Source organism: Ambystoma mexicanum, chromosome 13, assembly GCF_040938575.1.
Source record: "Ambystoma mexicanum isolate Mex_15411 chromosome 13, UKY_AmexF1_1, whole genome shotgun sequence".
Classification (NCBI taxonomy): Eukaryota; Metazoa; Chordata; class Amphibia; order Caudata; family Ambystomatidae; genus Ambystoma; species Ambystoma mexicanum.
This window is the reverse complement of record NC_090938.1, coordinates 479,196,805-479,218,545: the sequence shown is the minus strand read 5'-3', so window position 1 is coordinate 479,218,545 and position 21,741 is coordinate 479,196,805. Positions and strand designations below refer to the sequence as shown.

Below are 21,741 nucleotides of genomic sequence, written 5' to 3'. Positions count from 1 at the left end.
TACAAGTCCCAGAATGCAAAGAAAAAAAACAGTACTGCATAAGCACCTACAGATTTGAATGCGTCATGTTGGCAACTATGCGGGGGTTGGGATGGGGGTGGGTGCTACAAAAAAGTTGTATTAAAAAAAGGTGAAAAAGGCGACTGCATTGACACGAACTGGGACAAGGACGAGAGTACGTCGGGTACTGTACAGAAACGGCCTTGGCAATAAGTAAGAACGCCACATTCTTTTGCGTTTAGCAACATCTTTAGTTCAAGCTTTATAATCTCCGTCTGTGCATTCTCTTTTGCGTGCTGTCGTCATTGCTATGTGGGCGGAACATCCCCGAGACTGTTTTTCACTGGAATTCTTGCTTGTTTCTTTTGGGTCTCTGCTCTGTTGTTGTGTGCGCTTCAGTCGTCTTTGGTGATTGGAGGTGTGGTCACGTGTATAGAAGATGGCGGAAGAGAAGCCTGTTGGCAACTTTACGTTTAAGAAAAGCAATAAGAAATTTGCTGGAAGGAAACGGAGTGCGAGGGAGCGTGAGGGTGAGACTCGAGGGCATGGGGGAGAAGGCTAGGCGAACGTGAATAGGGCCAAAGAGACTGGAACAGCTGAGTTTGTTACGCCTTATTGGAATTTAAGTACATCTTCACGCCTGAGGTGAAGGATTAGCATGCTTACCAAGCCTACATGGTCAGGCAATGTGTCACTGCTCTTTAAGTGCCCCATAGCTACAAATGTTATTACCAAATCCTACTCTTTTTTTTTATATACAATGATAACTCGGAAGTCTCCACGTTTGTACTCCAAGCTCATTTTTTAATGTTCTATTCAGTATGATTTTTAAATAATGAGTTGTAGGCAGAAGGAAATTAATTGAGGAATTACATATTATTTGATGTCAGGCCCCAGCTAGGGGAACGCAGGCATACATGCTCTCTCACACGCCAGCACTAGCACATCAAATGGCAGAGGTCTACACAAAGCGGCCAGCTTCAACACCAAACTTTATTTAACCTACTTCCCGTACCATCTACCCATGGCCCCTCACAGCACTGACCCTGTGAAACCATCTCTACTGTGACAAGAACACAGATCAAGAAGCATTTCAAACTGCAATTACACTCTTAACTAGAGGAATGGGGGTAATGAGGCAAAGCCATACCTGCCTACATTTGAACATCAAAAACCCTGAGATTTAAGCCCCGCCCATACACACGCGACTCCGCCCAGTTGTACAAGGCTCCACCCACATGTCAAAAAAGTAAACTCAGTGGTTGTAGCTGCCATAACATGTTTGCAGTATTAGAAACCCTATTTCTATTATAATCTATGCACCACAGAGCTGCCTCCCCAAAAGAAAGTTATTTGCCTATGTTGCAATAAATTCATGCTTTCAGTTCCTTAAACTATATTGATTGTGTGATCGGCTATGTGCACAAAACTGCACTAAATTGAACTGTGACCTCAAATAACGCATTTACAATTTTTGGAGTGCCCTTTTGCATTTGCAAACCTTACACTACTCCACACACGCAAAAGCGGAACACAAGACAATCGCACATGTTGCAAGCAGGAGCAGCACATCAACAGCACTGACTTATTTGAAACAGGCAGCCATGTGTGGGAACCTCCCAAGGTGGGGCCCAGGCATTTGCTCTCCAAGGCATATCTATATATTGTTAAGGTACAGCCGTAGTTTGTTACATTTTTGGAACCACTATGACTGCTGAGGCAAACAGACTGGTGTAAAGCGAATAGAAGCTGCAAAAGGCCTCCCTGGGTCTTAAATGTGTCTCCCTGAAGTGAATTATATTTGTATATTTGGCATGTATAATGACCAATATATATATATTTTTTTAATGGGTATGCGCTGTTTGTCCGTGCACTTGCAGCATTTCACTTTTAATTTCAAGGCGCTGTTTTTCTTTATGGTCCGTTGAGTCCTTTTACTGGATGTGGTTCAAGCTGGATAGATTAGTTAACTGCATGGGGTCTCGTCTCAGTCTCTTTGCTGTGTCCGTCGCGGGCACCCTTTTTCCATGTGAATGGACAGATAAACACAGGGCATTGTGTCTGGCAACTTTTAATCACAGGACCCCAAGCTGACAATGAACGCGAAATGCCTGCAGATGTGTAAACACTGGGTCTGCGGCGGAAAACCCAGAGACTCCACGCTCTTCCCCAGAGAAGAGCGTGAAAACCCTGAGTCTGCGGGATAAACCCGGAGGTTAGGCAGGTATGGGCACAGCCTCGGTATCCAACATCCCCCACTTACAGATCAAAACTGTCAGCAAGATAGAGTTCTCTCTCGACCATCAAGGCTTCCTGCCACAACGTCACTTCCCTTCCTACTCCCCCACCCCCTACATACTGAGGAGTGTCCACAACATGACACCTTCCCCCTTAAACAGTCAAAACATATTATCCCATTTCTTCAATAAATGTTATGGGTTTGGTTTTGGCCCTGACTGCGTGTCCCGCTCGAGGGGGTTGTGGGGGGGGAGAGTTGGGTTGCGTCTCGAGGGAGGGGGCAGTTGCTCTCCTCCACCCAGTCTTCCTCCAACGCCTCCCCTTATCCGCCCAGTCTTCCTCCAACGCCTCCCCATCTCCCAAGTATGAGTCATCCGACTTCCCCTCGGACCAGAAATCTGCGCACTCTTCCTACTCTTTGTCGCTCCCTTCCACGACTCCTCAGAATTCCCTAAAATGGGAGACGTTTCGTGTGATTTGGTCCCTTTCACCCGTGAAATGGTGAGAGGCTCGGGTGCAAATTCTTGGGTCACCCTTCTGTTGTTGTCTGACAGATCGCCACTCTGTCTCCTACCTCAAATGTACTCTCGCGATCACCCCTTCTCGTTTCTGCTGTCGCCTTCGTCTTCATTTTGTGTTTCAAGTCCTTTTCACAAATCTCCTGGTCAGAGGGCACAGGCTTGTCGGTAAGGGGGCCCTGCGGTAGCCTATTCCTCAGCCTCCGGTCGAACATGTGTTTTGCAGGGCAGTTGCCTGTGAGGCGTGTGGCGATTGTCCCTTAGAAGTTGGTATAGAGTCTGTTCTAAAGGCTTGTGAGACCCATGCGCCACTTGTAGTGCTCTTTTGATATTACACATGAAACGCTCGACCATGCCATATGCCTGGGGCCACATGGGTGTGATTCTTTTTCCGGTGCTTGAACCCCATGTACTGGGCGAAGTTGGCAAAGTTGAAGCTGATGAATGGTGGCCCATTATCCGCCTTGATTACTTTCGGAATACCGTAGGTAGTCAAGATGCGATCTAGAGCTGGTATGACGGCTGCCACGGCCGTGGATGGACCAAATTGCACCTCCGGTAATGTAGAATATTCATCCATCACCACCAGAGCATATATACCATCTCTGAGTAGGCTGAACCAGTCTATGGCCAGCTCCTCCCAGACTCCTTCCGGGAGTGGGGACATTTGCAGGGGGTTTGGTCATGGAGCTGGTGTGACCACTCAGCACATGACAAGTTTCTTTAGGGTTTCTTCGACCGGCTTGTCCAGGCCTGGTAACCAATTTTTTTGCCAGAGCAACTTCTTTGTGGACACCAACCCGGGATGCCTCTCATGCGCCCGATCCACAACCTGCTGTCGTAGTGACTTAGGGAGCACAATCTTGCACCCTTTCATGATGATGTGCTCTTAAGTGACGGTAAGTTCCTCCTGCACCAGCACCATGTTTCTGACATCCTGTTGAGAAGCGGCATCAAGATGTTTGGCCCAGTCCTTTGCATGCTTCATCTTCCCTTGGGTGATGCACTGCGCCACGACGTCAAGGGCTGCGTCAGCTGGTGATTTCTTGCTGGAGCGTCTTCCACGCCACGGGGAACGGCTTAATCTGGTGAATGACACAATTCACGTAGGCATCAGCAATGGACTGTCTTGGTTGTTGGGACTCAACCGTATGACGAGATAGTCAGTTGGGTTCTTATCCTTCCCGGGCCTGTGGCATATGGTGAACTTATAGCCCTGTAGCTGCAAACCTCACCTCTCAATGCATGGCGGCATCCGGCCCTTCGGATTCCTGTAGATGGTGAGAAGGGCCCGGTGGTCCGTGCCAACTGTGCAAGCTTTCCCGAAACGGAAGAGATGTAAGTGCTTGAAGGCCCAGACGACTGCCTCCTCAGCCTGCAAGTACTTCCGTTCTGTGGTCGATGTCTGCAGCTGGCTTATGATGCAACCTTTTTCATGTGTGGGGTCTTGTCATATTGGGCCAACACTGCTCCCCCTGGCCCATTGGATGCAGTCGACAGTCGCCTACGTTTCTTTAGACGAGCTGAAGTATGCCATATCATTGGCAGATGCAAAGTTAGCTTGAATAGTCTCAAAACTGGCTTTGCACTCTGGGGACAAGACACACTCCTGGTTGTCTCTAGTAAGCTGTCGGAGTGGTGCACTCACTGTGGCATAGTTCTCTAGGTAAATGGAGCAGTAACTTGCAAGCCCCATGAATGATTGTATGTCGGACACATTTGTTGGACTGGGGGCCTCTTTTATTGCTGCCACTTTGTCTGGGTACGATCGTGTACCCTGATCACAGAATATGTGACCAAAAACATTAGCGTCCGTTTCTTAAACTCTCATTTGTCTTTATTGAGGGTCACCGGGCTGCCTCCAGTGCCATGCAAACCCTGCGCAGGTTGTCATGTTCTTGAGTTTTGCTGTGCTATCTCAAGATCAGGCTCTTGCCGGCTGCATCTACTAAGGAATCTATACAGACAGTTCACAGGTCTCCTGGGAGTGGGAATTTGTCCTTCCATAAACTGTTTAAGGAGCAGTGGGAAATCGTCTTGCCAGGTACTTTTAGACTAGTGTCTAGGAACATGCATATATTTTGTTTGATTCCTCTTTCCTGTTGGCAATTTGTGTTTCATCCTGCTTGGGACATTGTTGTGGCAGTGGGAGGTCGCTCATGCTGTAACATTGCCAGAGGTGGTGGAGGCTGGGGAAGAGTGAGGTGTTGCCCTGCTTGGGTGTGGTAATTATTCCTTTTCACATTTGTGTGTATTTGTTAAGACTATCAGATATTGCCATGCAGAATTATGACTTGCCCCCCACCCCCATGTTTTTGGCTACCCCTGGTGAGATGCCAGTCCTGTGGGAGGACTGTAAAGATCTATTTTGTGGTATCAGGCTTTGAGAGATTCAAATGATGAAAGGAAGTTTTCAACTCTTGTGTGTTGTGTGGGCGAAGAAGCGGTCAGGGTGATAAAAAAATATACCAGATCTACAAGGGGTTGATGGCGAAGATGGTGGCAGAAGGTATGGCGATGGGTTGTATGGTAAAGCGATGAGGATGCTAGAGGATCAGTAGGGTAAACAAGTAAATGTTGTGTTGGAGCGATCTACATTCTTCTCAAGGTAGCAAAAGATTGGGGAAACAGTGGATTAATTTGTGGCTGATCTGAGAGGACTGTTGGCATTATGCACATTTACAGGGCGGGCAAATGAGTACATCTGGAATCAGTTAATGAGGCATCCTAAGGTTCAGAAACGGCTGTGGCAGGCGAAGGACCCCCCCCCTTTACAGGAGGCATTGCCCATTGCCAAAGGGATGGAGTTAACAAGTAGGTGCTTAAAGTAAGTGAATGCTAAAAATGGAAAGGAGAGTGCAAGTGGTGAATGACAGTGGAAGTGATAAAGAGACTGTCATGGAGGAATCAAAAGTGTGTGCAGTTAAACGGTACAATAGGCCGGGGGAAGTAGCCACGTTCCCCAACAGGTGATGCGTAAGGGGCATTGTCCTAGATGTGGGTTCAAGAAGCATGTGCTTAATCCCAAGTAGTGTCCTTCCATGAGAGTGAAGTGCAGGAAGTGCGGAAGAATGGGGCATTTCCCTAGATTATGTAAATCTAACAGTGTGCCGGAGGCTAAGACAAGTGTTAAGTGTGTGGTGGAGAAGAAACCCGAATGGTCCAACAAGATTGTTCACATCGTAGGTGCAGATGGAGAGGGGAATATGTTCCTCCCGAGGTTGAAATTGTGGTAGCAGGGTGTGCTGTTAAAGCATTTGCGGATTTGGGGTCACCTTACACCATCATTTCAGAAGAGAAATATAGGGAAATCTGGGGTGACAATAGCCACACGTTGCCCATTTCTGGCATTCAGCCCAAAGCGTATGGTGGTGGTAAGATTGCCATCCAGGGTTTTGTTTGGTGTAACATTGCTTATGGTTGCAATCACATTCTCTATATTACTTTGATTTCCAGCAGATGCCACTCTTCTTTCTTTTTTTCCTTATATGCACTGTTTAGATGGATTCGGAGAACCCTCTTGGGCACGGTCCAAGAGGATACCCTATTTAGTGAACAGGGTACTTGACACTTGGGACTATCCAAACTCCTTCGAGGTAATGTATACTGATGATGCAGTTATCCTGACAACCAGTCCCACAGGCTCTGAAAAGTCACTACACATTTTTATGTCCATATGTAAGTAATTATATCTTGACCTAAATGCAGATAAAACTAAAGTTATGGACTTCGAGCTGCAATTTGTCAAATACAGATAAAAGTAAATGCGGCTAAATTGGAGCAGGTCAGACACTGATTATTTGGGTGGCAAATTTCACGAATCGGGTGGGTGGTGTCAGCATGTGCTCAAGGCGGGAAACAATTTGGAGAAACACAGCAGGCCATTCAATCTTTCTTTACCAGACGTGTTAGTGTTGCAATATCCCCCGCTTTGGACAAATACAATAAATGATCTTACCAGCAGCTACCTACGACTCTGAGCTCTGGGGCTATGCCAGTACAGGGGAACTGGCCACCATAGATCATGCATTTATGAGAAAACAAGTTCTTCCCAATAGCGCCCCTTCCTTATTAGTACAGTTAGAGCTTAACATCACCACGTTCAGTGACCAGGATGCATCCAAATCGGCCGTATACTGGGAACGACTTTGGAAAACTGAGTGTCTGGAGATTTATCGAGATGCCATAAAGCATCTGCTGTCATTAAATGGTGGCAAAAGCATTAAGTGGGTCGCACATACACAGTCTGTTCTTTGTGAATTCGGAGCCATTGCTCTATGGGAACATCCGACAGTCCGACCAGGTGTAACTGTACCTAGCCTGAAAGAAGTGGTAACAATAAAAGCCAGGGAAAGGCTTGAGTGCAAGGCTGCATCTCTTAAGCAAGGACCAGAATATCTATCTTTGCAGAAGACGGTTGGTAATTATATCCACCTTGATTTAATAACTTCTCCATACATACGATCATTGTATGTCTGCTTGAGACTGGGGATCTTGCAAACCACTTTTTTTTCACACAATGTTGGATTGATAAGGGCTCGGGTCTGTGTCCCATGTGTAGGTCAGGCAATGAAACCATCACTCACTATATGCTGATCTGCTCCAATACAATGAATTTGAGGTGCTTTTATTTGAAACCTGTATTGAAGGAAATGGGGATTCGTCATGTAGATGAAGCAATTATGTTTTTAAGACAGTCAAATGCGACCTCATGTTATCTTTGCAACCGAAAGGTATACGCATAGAGCGTGGCTCCAGAAGACCTTGAAAAAATGATGAAGACGAGGCAACCAGTTTCTTCGATTGGATTAACCATCAAAACCAACATTTAAGATTCACGGAAAGCACAAGCAAGGTAGAGATTAACTATCTGGATATTACCATCAAGGTGGATCCAGCAAGGAGAGAACTCTTTGTGAAACCATATAAAAAATTCACGGATCGCAATACTTTGTTGCACTATATAAGTTTCCATCCGAGGCACACGCATGACAACCTGCCCTTTGGTCAGTTCATTCGACTAAAAAAGAACAGCACTAGTAGTGCAGATTATAGAGAAGGAACACAAAAATTGAGGTCGAACCTACACGAAAGAGGCTACGCGGCTAAATTGACAAAAAAAGCAATGAAGAGGGCAGATAATAACAGAGAAGCCATTCTCGAGCAAAACCCAAGAGAGAAAAATAAAGACAACTTAGTGTTTGTCAACACGTTTAGTAATCTATCTAAAAGAATTCAAAAAATAATCCACCATAATTGGGGGATTCTTGAGAAAGGCGAAGTACCTCTGCAGAGACCGTTGATGGCATTCCGACGAAGTAGATCTATAAAAGATCAGGTTATGCGGAATGATATTACTAAACAGATCAAACCACAAATGACACTAACGGAGACCTGGGGGATGCGAGCCCCAGAAGGGCATTACCCATGTGGATCGTGTACCTGTTGCCAACAGACAAAAAAAAACATGGAAATCGATCTAGGTCTAAAGAACCCTTGGAAGCAGAAAGTTCTGACTAATTGCAACTCGGTGTTTGTTGTATATGTCATCTGGTGCCCCTGTAATAAGATATATATAGGGAAGACGGAAAGAAAAATTAAAATCCGTATCACAGAGCATAAAAGCTGCATAAGAAATAGTCCATTCGGCTCCCCTTGTGGGACATTTCATTGAAATGATAAACAAAGTAGAGGAACTAAGATGGTCTGTGGTCTATGTGGTTAGACCGACGAACGATTTGAACCTTGACAGGAGAAAGTTAGCACAGAAAGAAAAAGAATTAATTTTTCTCACAAAAAGTACAGAATTGGGACTGAACGAAGAGTGAATAAATAAAATCAACTCTGGCCTGTGCTGTTTTATGTACAACCTCTCTAGGATGACTGTGAAGAAAAAACGACCAAGAGTAAGGTCCAACAGGAAGTAGGAAACAGTCAATGTGGTATAGCCAGTTTTGTAAGGGAACCCTAAAATCCACTCCCATGGGTCCCCCATCCATATTCAAATGACTCAATCAGGAATATCAGTACTGGTTGTTTGTCGTGCACATACCCCCGTGAATATCTTACGATCACGACTACAATGTGGGGAAATGCCATGGCACGGTGTTGGTGACCCGCCAGTCAAATAACAAATGACATTAACCATCGAGTTGAAACGATGTTAAGCGAACGTTATGAGCGGCGTAGGATGTTTGGACATTAAAAACTAAACCAACGATACTTACGTAGCGGGAAATATGTGTTAGCCAATGCCGATGGAGTTTTGGCTGCCGACTTCAATAGAAACCATGAGGTTTTCCCGTGCGGTGGGATGATGTAGCGACCACATTTTGCTGGGCTAAGTGGGGGCCGAAGGCAAGATAGGTTATGACATAGTCTTTAAAGAGAAAGAGACCATTAAGGTGCTGCCTCCCGATCACGTGACTGATTGGTCATGTGGGGGGCGAAATCCAATAAAAAGCGAGAGAACGTAATGAGAACAGGTAGAAACGGACAACAGGCGGAGATAGGAGTGTGACTTGAGAGAGAGGAGAGCCACATGTGAGCAGCGGCTGTAACCCCGTACAAGGCGGCAAAGGCAAGCTCGTTAAAGGTAAGAGCATAAAGCCTTTTGGCGATATCCCCACTCTAATTTTAAATGAACAGCGGTACGAAGAAGAATCACGACCGAGTACCTGATGTGCCTCTCTCCATTCTAGAAAACGATATATAGAGTCGTCCCATCCCACGTGAGAAAATTTAGAAGACTTATCTAAATGAGGAGCGGCACGGGATAAAGTCAACTATTAAATAGAACAGGAATCCACAAAGTAATCACGCTAGGTCAGTATAAAGATATGCAGGGTAGTTTTGAGCAAGATGAACTGACAAATAGAATAAACATCAAGCCAGGCTACGCCAATTGGTTCACCTGTGACTTTGTCTTAAATAGGAATGCCTCCAAGTGATCGCAGATAGTGGTATCCAGTTGAGAGCCAAGCACACCCCAACATCAGACAGACTTTAACTAGGAAGAGGATTGTAAATCGAGGGGGACCCCCCAAGAAGACACATAAGAAGAAGTCAGCCTGTAGAAGGTAAAGCAAATTCATAGACATACTTGGACAACTTAACTGTACCCCATGATTGGGTTAATTGATTATAAAGTTGTGAAATACTCAGTGTCGTAGTTAAAGATTAGACCTGAAGTGATAACAGCATGGGTGTGGTCTTGAAGGACCTAGTTGCAGATAGGGGTGGAGGTGTGAAGATATAACAGATGTAAAGAAGGTGATGGTCTAAGTAATGACACCCTTCCGCTGATGATTGACACATAGCAGGTTGTGCATAATATAAATGTCGACCGGGATATTATCTCGAATACTAAATTTCGATTATCCCACACTTGCTTCCCACAGTGTATTCGTTTTGAAGGTTGGACCCTAAAGAAAAGTGCGATGGGATCTCATTGAAAGCTGATCCCGCAAGAAATTAAGTCTACAAGAAGACTGATACGATTGTGCATTTAATTGAATGTTGTGTAAATTTTACCCCTGAAGAATTTCCTTATCAATAGTGTGTAAGTGTGTAAGGAATGAAACATGTCGGGTATGGTATGGATGTGGTATGAAAGTAAGCATGATTTTTAGGAAGAATAAGTGAAAGGGTTTTACGGACTGGGTTGCTTGTCTCGACGATAGGGGTGAGCAACTTGTAGATCCAGGTTAAGAGATGAATTTTTGTTAATTGTTAAATGGTCAACTGTTACATGAGATTAAATGTACACAACGATATTGCATGGTAATGGTGCAGATATTGTGATTTGCATACTATCAGAAATACTTCTTTTTAAAAAAGATTAAACAATTGGAACTGAAGAAGAAAAGATAAAAGAAAAAAGTTTTTTACTGTTGAAATATGAAAAATAAAATACTATTTTTTGATACAATGTGGTGTAGTATGAGAATTTAATGGCTATTAACCTCATACAGTAAGGTTCAACCAAATATGGACTTGGGGAAGCAAGGGACCGAGTGAACATTGTGTATTGTTTAAGAGGTCAGGCAATGAAACCATCACTCACTATATGCTGATCTGCGCCAATACAATGAATTTGAGGTGCTTTTATTTGAAACCTGTATTGAAGGAAATGGGGATTCGTCATGTAGATGAAGCAATTATGTTTTTAAGACAGTCAAATGCGACCTCATGTTATCTTTGCAACCGAAAGGTATACGCATAGAGCGTGGTTCCAGAAGACCTTGAAAAAATGCCACTATGGGAATTCAAATAATACATTGACGAAATGTTATATCCATACCTGTCATTGTTAACCTTGTTAAGTCTTGTTTGAAACCTGGTCTGTTAACTTGAGGTAACATTCGTCGAAGGCATTGGTCTAAAATGTGGCAATTTTGAAGAGTCACATGCGCATAGCCATAGTCGACACAAATGTTAGGCTAATCGCAGCAGAGCCGATGAGATTGGGAGAGTGCCTCGGGTATAAAATAGCAAGGCTGCGTGTATGGCTCTGCTTGCAGGAGTGATCTTGGAACCATCAAACATAGAGATGTTTCCTCTAATTTAGACAATAATACCTGTCAGTTATTGTATGACTAAGCCATCAACTGGGGTTATTATTTCCTGGCTCGCACCCAACAATTGTGATCTGGCTTTTTATATAGCTTTAACTTTGAAAATATATATGCTTAATGTATTCTGGATTATTGTTTAGATTATTTATGCCTTGGATTTTTGTATTGGGATGTTTTAAGATGTATTTTACATGTTTGTGTTTTACTTAAAGATGTTATGCCGAATAAAGTGTGTTTGACTGACTTGTTCCTGCTCTCATTGTTGGTGTCCTGTCTTGCCCTACCTTCTTCTTTGATTTTGGCCTGTATGCCTGACTTCTTTCCAGTTCGTGATTTACCCTGTTCGCCCAGTGTCTTCTTCCTAAAGACTCACTGCTCCCATATTTGCTTTTATTCCAAAGGCTCGTTCCAACCTTGGAAAAAGAGTTCACAATATCTCCTTTTAGGACTCTAATATAAATACTTTAATTAATGGAAATTCTTGGAATATGTGATGTTATTTCTCCCCATTTCTTAAAAAAAACAGTGTTGCAGTGAACTCCTTGACTGATGATTAGAAGGGTTGTGCTTACTTGCTGCTGTCCATGACTGGTGGTGTCCCAGATTTTTCAGGCAAAATATGGGACCCCTTACTTAATGTGTTTACACAAAATGTAACTTGTTCCCTTCACGCAGGCCTGAGAGTGAAAAAAAAAAACATGCAACATCCTGCTCAATCCATCACTGACTTTGTGCTTGGATGTGTCCTCATTCATTCATATCACTGGGCTGGCATGTATTTATTAGCCTAAGTACAACCCTACTCGCACTCTCATACTACCCCCCCCCACCCACATAATGAATGTTGGGCTTTAAATTGCTAGTGCAATGCACCAAACATTTATTTTACTGAGGATAATTGGGATCGGAGGTACACATGTCAATTTGGAGGTTACTGGCTAGGCATAAAAAGGAATTTGCCACCTTCGTTCACAACATGCGCACTGTTACGCCAAGTGTCATCACTCACCATTGGCTAGTGAAAAGGTTGAGACCTGGTATTAAAGTTGAATTCCTTAAGACGCACAGTAAGAGGAAAAGACAGTGTGCTTATCAGAACATAATGTATTTGCAGCAGCACAATTGCAGAGGAATAGGGGATCCAAAATGAGTTTGAAACGATGAGTAGCACCAAAAAAAGTACCATGATGAAGTTTAAGATTTCGTTCCAGAGCTCTGCTAATGTAAGGGCTTCTCGTGGCTTAAATAGTAAGGTCCACATGAAAGGCTGGCACCATCCTTCTGCCCTATCCTGGGAGTTCTGATCCATCATGTTGAAGTAAAAACTGTAATCTAGCTAAATAATGTGTGTTGGCTGCAGAGTATTTCATTGTGTGTGTAACTGCCATCATATGGGGGCTACACCATACTGAGTCACTCACTGCAGTTCTATCAGTAATCTCAAGTTTGCATTCAAGGCAGCCAAGGTAGTAGTTATCTGTTGTCCAGAGTCCTGAACCAAGGCCTTGCAAGTCTTCATAACTTGAAGTAGAGACGTATGTTCTTTACTGAACATCAGATCTTTGCAATGAAGTGAATGGGCACTCGCTGCCCATACCGTGCATTTGATCTCCCTTCTTGAATAATGAAAGAGATCGATAAACCAGAAAGCGTTAATAGTTTCACCAGATCCTCCCAATTAAAAGCAGTAGATCGAACAGTGATTGGCCCACAGGTCCAGTAAAAAGCTGGGACAGCTGTCCTTAATCAGCTGGGATCACTTTCACAAATAGTCTCTGGCACAAACACTAGATAAAGAAGTCCCAGACTTTTTTGCACTTGCATGAAGAAACTTATATCTTATGACTATGGCACACAGGCATCCCTGGCACCCTGCGTACTGTCATGAGACCTATGTAGGATGCACAACAAACTGACTCTGGAAAGTCGGTTCACACATTTTTATTCATCTGTAGATCTCGACGAAGATTGGGGGGGGGGGCGATAACCAAAACTCAAGTTGGGGTGAAAACCTACCGCTTCTCAGAGGCATTGTGGGTTTCCCATGGGTCCCCGAACCCTTTCCCCTGTCCTCGTTCCTCGTGTGCAAAGTCTGTTGTGAAACAGGAACAACTCACTAAAGATTATATTGCATCACTATCTGTCAGGATGTCCCTTGTGCTGATTGTTACTTTGTTGTCCTTCAGCTCATAGGCTCTGTCTTTTCGATGACTCAGTGGCTCATACCCAAGCCCATAAAAAAATAAATGTGCCCACAAAATAATAGGAGGGTTCACACGGTACAACTACAGAAGAAGCGTGCAGGAGACTCAAATGGGGAATGTCCAGGAAAGCAAGGAGACTTCAAACCCGACTGTCCAAACAAGTGGAGAAAAACCAGAAGCAGGAAAAATAGCAACAGGGAGCATGAATGGAGCTTGGATTCAGAAAGCAGGGAATCTGGGAAAAGCAAAAACGGGAAAGTTTTCAGAAATTTAGCAGGAGAATCTTTGATCTAGGAAGGAACTTGGACTTGTGGTAATAAGATGCACCGCAGTCTTCCTTCTGCACGAAGATAAAGCTGCCGAGCCGATGGTGCCAGAACCCGAAGCAAGTCACTGGCAGCTACGGCCACCATTTTAGAATGGGCAAAAACATGTATTGAAGGGAACTGGGGTACCAGCAGCGATGGAAACCATGCTGTTCCATTACACTCTCTCACTAGATGCAACAACCTTCTCCAACAATCCCTCCTGTGTGCTTTTGATCTGTTCCCAACTGTCCTGGGATGTCTCGTCCAGAGAGGATCTGCACCTGGGGCTTGTAATTGGGTGAGGAATGTTGTTGCAGGGTTAGAAATAGCTGGAGCTACTTAGCTCCTGCACACGGCCAATAAGAGCCTTGTTGGCTTGACACCAACAGCTACCGGGAGCTATTTTGTTTTTGCTGCCAAGCCAAATTGTGCAACACAAATATACCCATCTAACAATAACTCTGTAACAAAACACTTTCTACCAGCATCAACTGCAGAAACGTCTATGTATTTTTGTGAGTTTTTAATCTGTTCACATCACATGGCAGCTTTGAAGATCTTGCAGTAGTGAAGGGGGTTTATCAATATTACAGTGCAAACTTTTCCAAGAGGTGTGGGTAGTTACTACTGCCTCAAGACTTATCTGGCTCACTGGGCTGTTGGGTGGGTAGAGTCCAGAACACCGTGCCGGTGATGGACCACTTTGATTGTGCCCTGCAATGTGTTTGGCACCACACCACAGTAGTCACCATGAAACCTACCCCATACAACTTCCAGGCCCAATATCCATTTCTTGGGATAGACCATGGCCCCAGAGTGGCCACATTAGTGTTCCCTAGAGGCAGCCAGGCATGTGATTTCATCACAGTACTTCTGGTCAAGTCTGATGCATGCTATTAGAATAAGTACAAATATTGCCTTTCAGTAGCACAGTAGGTGTTTCTGGCACAAAATGTGTGACATTGAGCTGAGCAATTGATACCTTCTCACTTGGATGTTCCTAGCATTTTTCCAATGCTGGATGCGCACGTTTGCCCATGGGCGCCAGATTCACAGCACCAGATAGTGTACAGATGTAAATGTGCCAGTGTCTCAAAACAGTTTCTAGGATGGTGCAGGGGTTTTATCTTCTTTTACTTCATCCAGGCTTTGCTCATTCTCTGAACCATTGGTCATGTGTGCTTTGCTTCCTTGTGCGCATTTCATCTCGTTAAATGTATTTCCTGGGGTAGATTTCCTGTGTAACTGTCCTTGTGTACTTAGTCTCTATTTTTGTCACTCGTCTTCGTGCCCAGGGGATCTTATTTTCGGCATCCGTGGCCACACGTGCTCCTGTACAAACATTTTTGATTTTTCTTTTCTTTTTTATGTTTTCAGATTTCCCCCCGGCCCCCTCTCCCCACACTGGTATTATCCACTTCATTAATTTGCTCTTGGCCTGTTTAACAGGCATTGTGCTTTTCATGCACAGTCCTCAAATAATTAGATTGTTAATCATCTACGCGTAATGCTTGTGACCTTTTAAGGCACTATGGCTCCTTATTCACTTCACAACCACCACAATAGGTTTTAAATCCTTCTATCCCTAGTGTCTTCTTTCTGTCGCTCTTTCTCAACAATGCTTGCCTTGTGATTTCCCTTCAGCTCTAGCATACGCACTTTACTATGTATATTGTGTGCCACCACTAACTCATTTGGTTTAACACTGGAACTCGGTTGCTTCCAAAGTCTTATGTAACACAGAAGTGCATTTGCCCTTTTATTTGCATTGTCTAGCAGTCTTCTCTCTTTCAAATTTAATTTAAATGCCTCACTTCTTTTTTTATTTTACTGATCTTCCAGGGAGCAGCAGCAATAGCAGCGATGAAGATGCAAGTGCAGTGGTGCGGAAAGAAAGGAAGCGGGGAGGAGCAAACCCCATGATACAGAAGGTAAAGTGCTTCTGTTAAAAAGGAAAAAAAAAACACAAAGTAAGATTAGTTCTCCTGTTTTGGCTATGCTCTGTTAATCAGGCTTTAGACACAGATGTAGTGTTAACTTATTCACTTTATGCAATGTGCATCTTTACAGCATTACACATTCCACTGATCACTTCTTTGTCCCATGACTCAGTAGTATGTTGATTTTCAATTTTTCTTTAGTTCTTCCATTTGGGCAGTTTGGCACTGTCCTTCATGCAGAGCTTTACAGTAGTCTGCTTTTTCAACCCTTGCATTCAAGTTTTATTCTCTCAATCCCTCATTAGTCTTGTGTTTAAAATGTGTTAGGGGAATTTGTTTTCACAGCCTCATGTGAAGGTTGTGACACCATCTATCCTAAGGAAAAGGGAGGGTTCCAACCAAAAGATAGACCAAACTGTCTAGTCAGGCTTCACTAAAGGGATATAAGAGGGCTGGTGCATAAGAACAGCTAGACACTACAAAAGGCTACACAGGTATACTGAAAAATATAGAGCTTTTATTTATAATTACAAATATAGTAGCTAGTAGGTCAAAGAAGTATTGTGAATGAAAAATAAGCGTCTGTATAAAAACTGAAAGGGGCCAAAGGTAGGATTTTCCCACTCCTTAGCTAAAGATATGACTTTTACATGGTAAATTCTGTACCTATAAGCCTATAAGAGATGTTGAGAAAAAGGGAACCGTAGACAGCAGGGAAATACATTTACAGTCATAATCCAGACCCAAAATGCTAACACGTGATATGAATATAGAACCTAGAGGGGAATAAAGGGTTTAAATACTTCCCGAACTATGCCCAGAGGACCACCAAAAGTCAAAATATACTTTGACTTACTCTACCAGACCACTATAATCTCATTACACTCCTAGAGCAGGATTGATACAGAAACAGTACCTTAATATAATTCTAAAGCAGGACTGCAGTGCACTGATGTAATGCAATGAAATCTGCTGAAAATCCAAAGTCAATTGCTCAAATGGTAATTTCTAACTAGTTCCTCTCTCGGGGCATTCTGCGACTAGTTCAGCGATGGTCCTCCTACTCCCCGGTGGACCGGAAACTGGATGTGATGCTGGCATTGTGACTTTGTCACAGTATTTATATTTGGATCTGTGCATGTGAGGCTTTGTATTTTCAAGTGTGCTCCAATGAATGCGAGGGTGTATGTTGTATGTGTGCCTGAGTGCAAGAAATGATTGAAAGTATGAATGTGAGAAATTAATGAAAGTATAAATGAATATGTTTATGCCGTCCTTCTGATTGTGCACAGAGGTTGGTGGGTGGGGGATTGTTGTGCAGTGGCAGCCAGCCAGGACATCAGTCTGTCTATATATGTTTACTTTGACATGGCATATTTTAATGGGAAAACATCAAGAGTAAATCAAACATATGTCATTATGTGGATAGACTGGCCTACTTTGGTAGCACCAATTGGTCCATATATTTTTACTGTGGCATTGAATTTGTTATTGCGAGTGAAAAGGTTAAAGCAAACATAAGTGGTATTATGTGGCAAGACTGGCAAACATTGGTGGGCCAGTCTGGATCTATTTTCTTGTAGTGGCATGGCATGTTTTATGGACATCAAGAGTAAACATAAGTGTTATCGCGTGGCAAGACGGGCCTACGTTTGTGGTGCTAGTCTGGGTATATTTTCTGACATGGAATTGCATTTCTTACTGCCATCAAGGGTAAAGCCAGTATGAGTGTTCTTATGTGGCAAGAATGGTCTTTATTGGTAAAGCCAGCCTGACATATTTTCATATTGCGGCATTGCATTATTGCTGTCAAAGCCAGCTACTAGCATATATTGGCAGAGCCACCATAGATATGATTTCTTATCTTTTTATCATTACTAACATTGAGTGCAAAGCAAACATGGAAACGTTCTCATGTGGGAATGCTGGAAGATATTGCTTCAGCCAGCATTGAAATGCATGGGCACAGCCATCATACACATTTGTATACTGGCATATATTGTGGGAAAAGGAATCGTGAAAATGCTCTTGTGCACTGTTGGTTACTTGTATATTTTGGATTTTGTCATGAGTTACCCTATGTCAAAAGTTGTAATAAATGATGTAGCCGAGGATATTAAGGTTTATCCTTTTTATATAAGGTGTCAGGTGTTTTATTTATTTCGCTTTTTTTTTATAATTTCACTGATCCTTTCTCTTTTCATCCCCTCCTACTCCTTGTTGCTTTCTGTCTTTTCCTCGGGAATATAATGACCTGCTCACCCTTCCACACCAATGATCTGCTCTGCTCACTAGTCTGCACATAAGGATATAGTGGCTCGGTGCCCTGCTCACTCTTCAGGGCCCGACCCCTTATTTTCTTTGGCAGGGCCTCTGCCCTTTTCCATCTCTGCCTTATGCTTGGCCATCTTCTCCCTCTTCACCTTCTCCCTGGATTTTGCAATCCATTATTCCACTGCAGGTCTTACAACCAGCCCAGCAGTCTTCCTGCCCTCTCTGAGGTTCCCTACTATAAAACAAAGTGTGCTCATCGGGATGTTGAATAAATACACTTTTTGGTGGTTCCAATGAACAAATAGTTCTTTCTAACATAGTCTCTTCCAGCTCTTTCATGGTGGCTTTGGTGAACCAGTAACACAAAGGAAATGTCTTGCTGTTCTTCACAATACGGCTTTATCAGTTAGTCCAACAGTTATTGGTTTATCCCATCCTCTGGGATATATTGAACCTAACAAGGTCCTCTGATTTGTGCCTCTTGGTCTTTAACAAACACCACTTTCTCCTTGTTCCTGTTAAGATATTCTTGCTTTCGGCTGCGGGTAGGCTAGGGGCTTGCCCAGGCCAACTTATGTTCTGTCTGTGGCCATAGTTTCTTTCAACCTCTCCTGGGTTCTTCCAAATGTTAGCTTTGGGTGAGATATGAGCCTGCTTTGGTTGGGATCGCCCTTATGGCTTTTCTTAACCTCTCCTGGGGTCTTCTGCTGATCATCCGCATGCAGACTATGGAACTGATTGGTCTCGCTTTGGTTATGGTTTCTCTGGCGGTTTTGCTTACCCTCTTCTGGGGTCTTCTGAAGGTCTCCCCCATGCGGGCTATGGGCCTGCTTCACCGCCCTCTACCCCCTTTCCGTGCAATGCTGCATACATTCACTCCAACGCTGGGCATCGGTTGTGGAGGTGGTTTCCCGAATGTGCATGGACTGCTTCCTTGCCCTGGCCCCGGACTGCTCGGTAAACTGCTTCACCTCGGTTCTTTCCTTCTGTCTGGGAGGAGCAAATAGCTTGGACGTCTTCTGTCTCGGGAAGTGGTTTCCTCTCTCGGCAGTCCCAGGCTGTTGGGATCTCTGCAACTGGTGAGGTGGCAGTGCTCTGCGGGCTGCTTCGGGTCCCGGAACACCACGCCGACTTCACACCAACTGTGTGGCTTTTCTGTTGAGGGGCGGGACTTCCTCCTTTGCTCAGCAGTGCAAGCCAGCATGTCTCATGCATTTGCTGGGGTCTTCCTTCTCTTAGTCACCTGGTGTATTTTAGACCTTCTTTGGAGTGGAGGGAGACCTCATGTGGTTCTGGTTTTCACCATGCAGCAGTAATTGAGGTAAGTCAGAGACCAAGCCATCCACCTTAAAGGAACCCTACACACGTCTACCCTTGTAAACTCCTATATGCCCAATGAATACTTGGGACTTTGCAGTGAGGGGAGGTGAAAGGGAATATCTGGTGTTCTTATCCCCAGAGGTGGGGTCACAACTAATTGAATCCCACTGGCCCTGCCCTCTAGCCTCATTTGGACCAAAACATGTCCTGGGATGCTTGTGCAGAAGGGATGTGACCTAGCAGTTCGGGTTGAGACTTCACCTACTTTTTCACAGAAGGTATCCTGTATAACGTAACATTTTAAGCCATTAATCAAAAAATATTTCTCAGGGTGAACCCAGTCAACCTCATTGGGTTGAATCGGGCTCCCACACTGTGCTTGGTCGCTCCTGCATATTTGTGGCAAATGTATATGCCCCTCCAATTAAACAATGCACCAGCTGCCACTGTGTCTTTCTTACATCTAGTTTACAGGTGGTGACTCCCTCTCGACTGGAACTCTGAGCCAACGACGACTCCAGCAACAAAAGGCAATAGGCAGTCTTCCCACAAGGGATCCCCTCAAGTCATAAGCAAAGGCGAGGAAGACTATAGGACAGTGGTGGATAACAGAGAAGGTGTCCAGCCACAGAAGGCAGGCCACGAAGATGACATGGGTGGCGGGATCAAGTACGATCCTTGGAAGCAGTTGAGGTAGTGTGCTTAAGTTTGAACACCCTTCAAGTCAGCAGCAGTGACATGGTATTTTACCCATTCTGCCATGCAGGGGTTGGAGGGGTAGGAAAGCCACCTACTCATTCCTCTTGTGCGTTCAACTTGGACAGTGTATCGTTTTGGCTCTAGAGGTCTAGGCAGAATTGTGAAACCTGAATGGGGGTAAGCAAACAGCACTTTTAAATGCCATGTTTATATCCTAGCATGTTTGTTAGTGTAGGTAGTAAGATTATCATTGTGCTATATACCTAATGCAGAGTTCGAAATTGAGGGGAGCTGGAAGCTATATAGCTCCTGCTCGAGGCCTAGAAGAGCCTGGTTAGATTGACACCAACATCTACCAGGTGCTACTTTTGACTCCCCAGGAAAACTGGAACCAAACAAACACACCTTTGTGTGAAATGCACAAACTTAAATTCACAATCTATAAATAAACCTTAGGAGACACCTATATCTATCAATCAATCAATAACTTTATTCGGGCCATAAGGCCATGAAAGTGCAACAAAAATTCAAAACATATACACAATTGTAATTCTCTAACTTGCCAAAAATGTTTCCTGGGGGTGTAGAAGGGATGACTGCGACCACAGGACCTTAGTTACTATCAGCATCCCATGCCTCAGTAAGCTCTGGTGAGATATCCCTCAACCATAGACAGTACCCCTGACGCTTTTCCACAATGTGATTGTGTTAGATCTGGAAAGCAGTGAATATTGTGGCATGGTTCCCAAGGTATGGGCATCGTTATAGTAAGGCGAGGCACTGATTACCATTGTGATGATGGTTGGTAGACGCCATTTCCCAAGATGACATTAGCCACTCTATTTCCCTTATTTCAATTTGTATAGTGTCAATGGCACTCCTGCCCCCCCCCCCCATCCTGTGATGTAGTCTCATACAGTCTACAATATTTTCCCATATTGGGGATACACCGCCGTATGCTGCTCTGAACAAGTTTGTGCACTTGTTAATTAGTAATTCCTGTGATTCCGGGAGGGCAATATCTGTTTTAGGTGCTCTGTGTAGAAAAATCAAGCCTCTAATGAGAGACCCTTTGATGTTGCAAAGGTCTTTCCTGAACCCATGGTGCCGACTCGACCCTCAGTAGGCGGTTTCACGAGTGGCAAGTTTAGGTTCGAGGTGGGATACCCCTTTGCTTCGCTTGTCATCTGGATGAAGAGTCTTGCCCCCGTGGTCTGCCGACCCACACACTGTCCGCTCTAGTGGCAGGACATTTTTGCTCCAGGGGCTCTGTTTGCGAGCATGTGCCTAAATTTGCTGGTAACAAGGCCCCCATCTCGGGCTGGGTGTTTATAGAACCAGCGTTTGCACTTGTTTTGGGATGGTAGGTCAAGCTACTGTGGGCTTCCTCCACTGACTTGCGCTTACTTATGTGCCCGCCCCCAATATTGAACTGACCCTCCCCCAGGGATTCTTCATTTCTTTGGCTTTCCAGAACGAGTAGGAGCAGCTTCTTTAGAGTTGCCAATTCTACAAGGACTAAATTACATTTGCATCCTGTCGGAGAATCCAAGTGTGTACCATCAGAGATGGTATCAACAGACATTCTAATTGAGGAAATGGTACAGGGAGAGGTGGGACACAGTTGTAACTTAATTTTTGAGTTTGTCTCTTATCCCCTCCTT

At 44.2% G+C, this 21,741-nt stretch overlaps 1 protein-coding gene across 1 annotated transcript in view; it reads left to right on the top strand.

Moving 5' to 3' along the window:
* Nucleotides 1–358: 358 nt before the first annotated feature.
* The window catches only part of LOC138521351 (E3 ubiquitin-protein ligase RNF113A-like), a 300,379-nt gene continuing 278,996 nt past the window's right edge, over nucleotides 359–21,741 (top strand). The window contains exons 1-2 of the mRNA XM_069634120.1: nucleotides 359–530; nucleotides 15,687–15,775. Of these exons, the coding sequence (XP_069490221.1) occupies nucleotides 440–530; nucleotides 15,687–15,775 (180 nt within the window). The 5' untranslated portion in view covers nucleotides 359–439. The remainder of the gene's footprint in view (nucleotides 531–15,686; nucleotides 15,776–21,741) is intronic.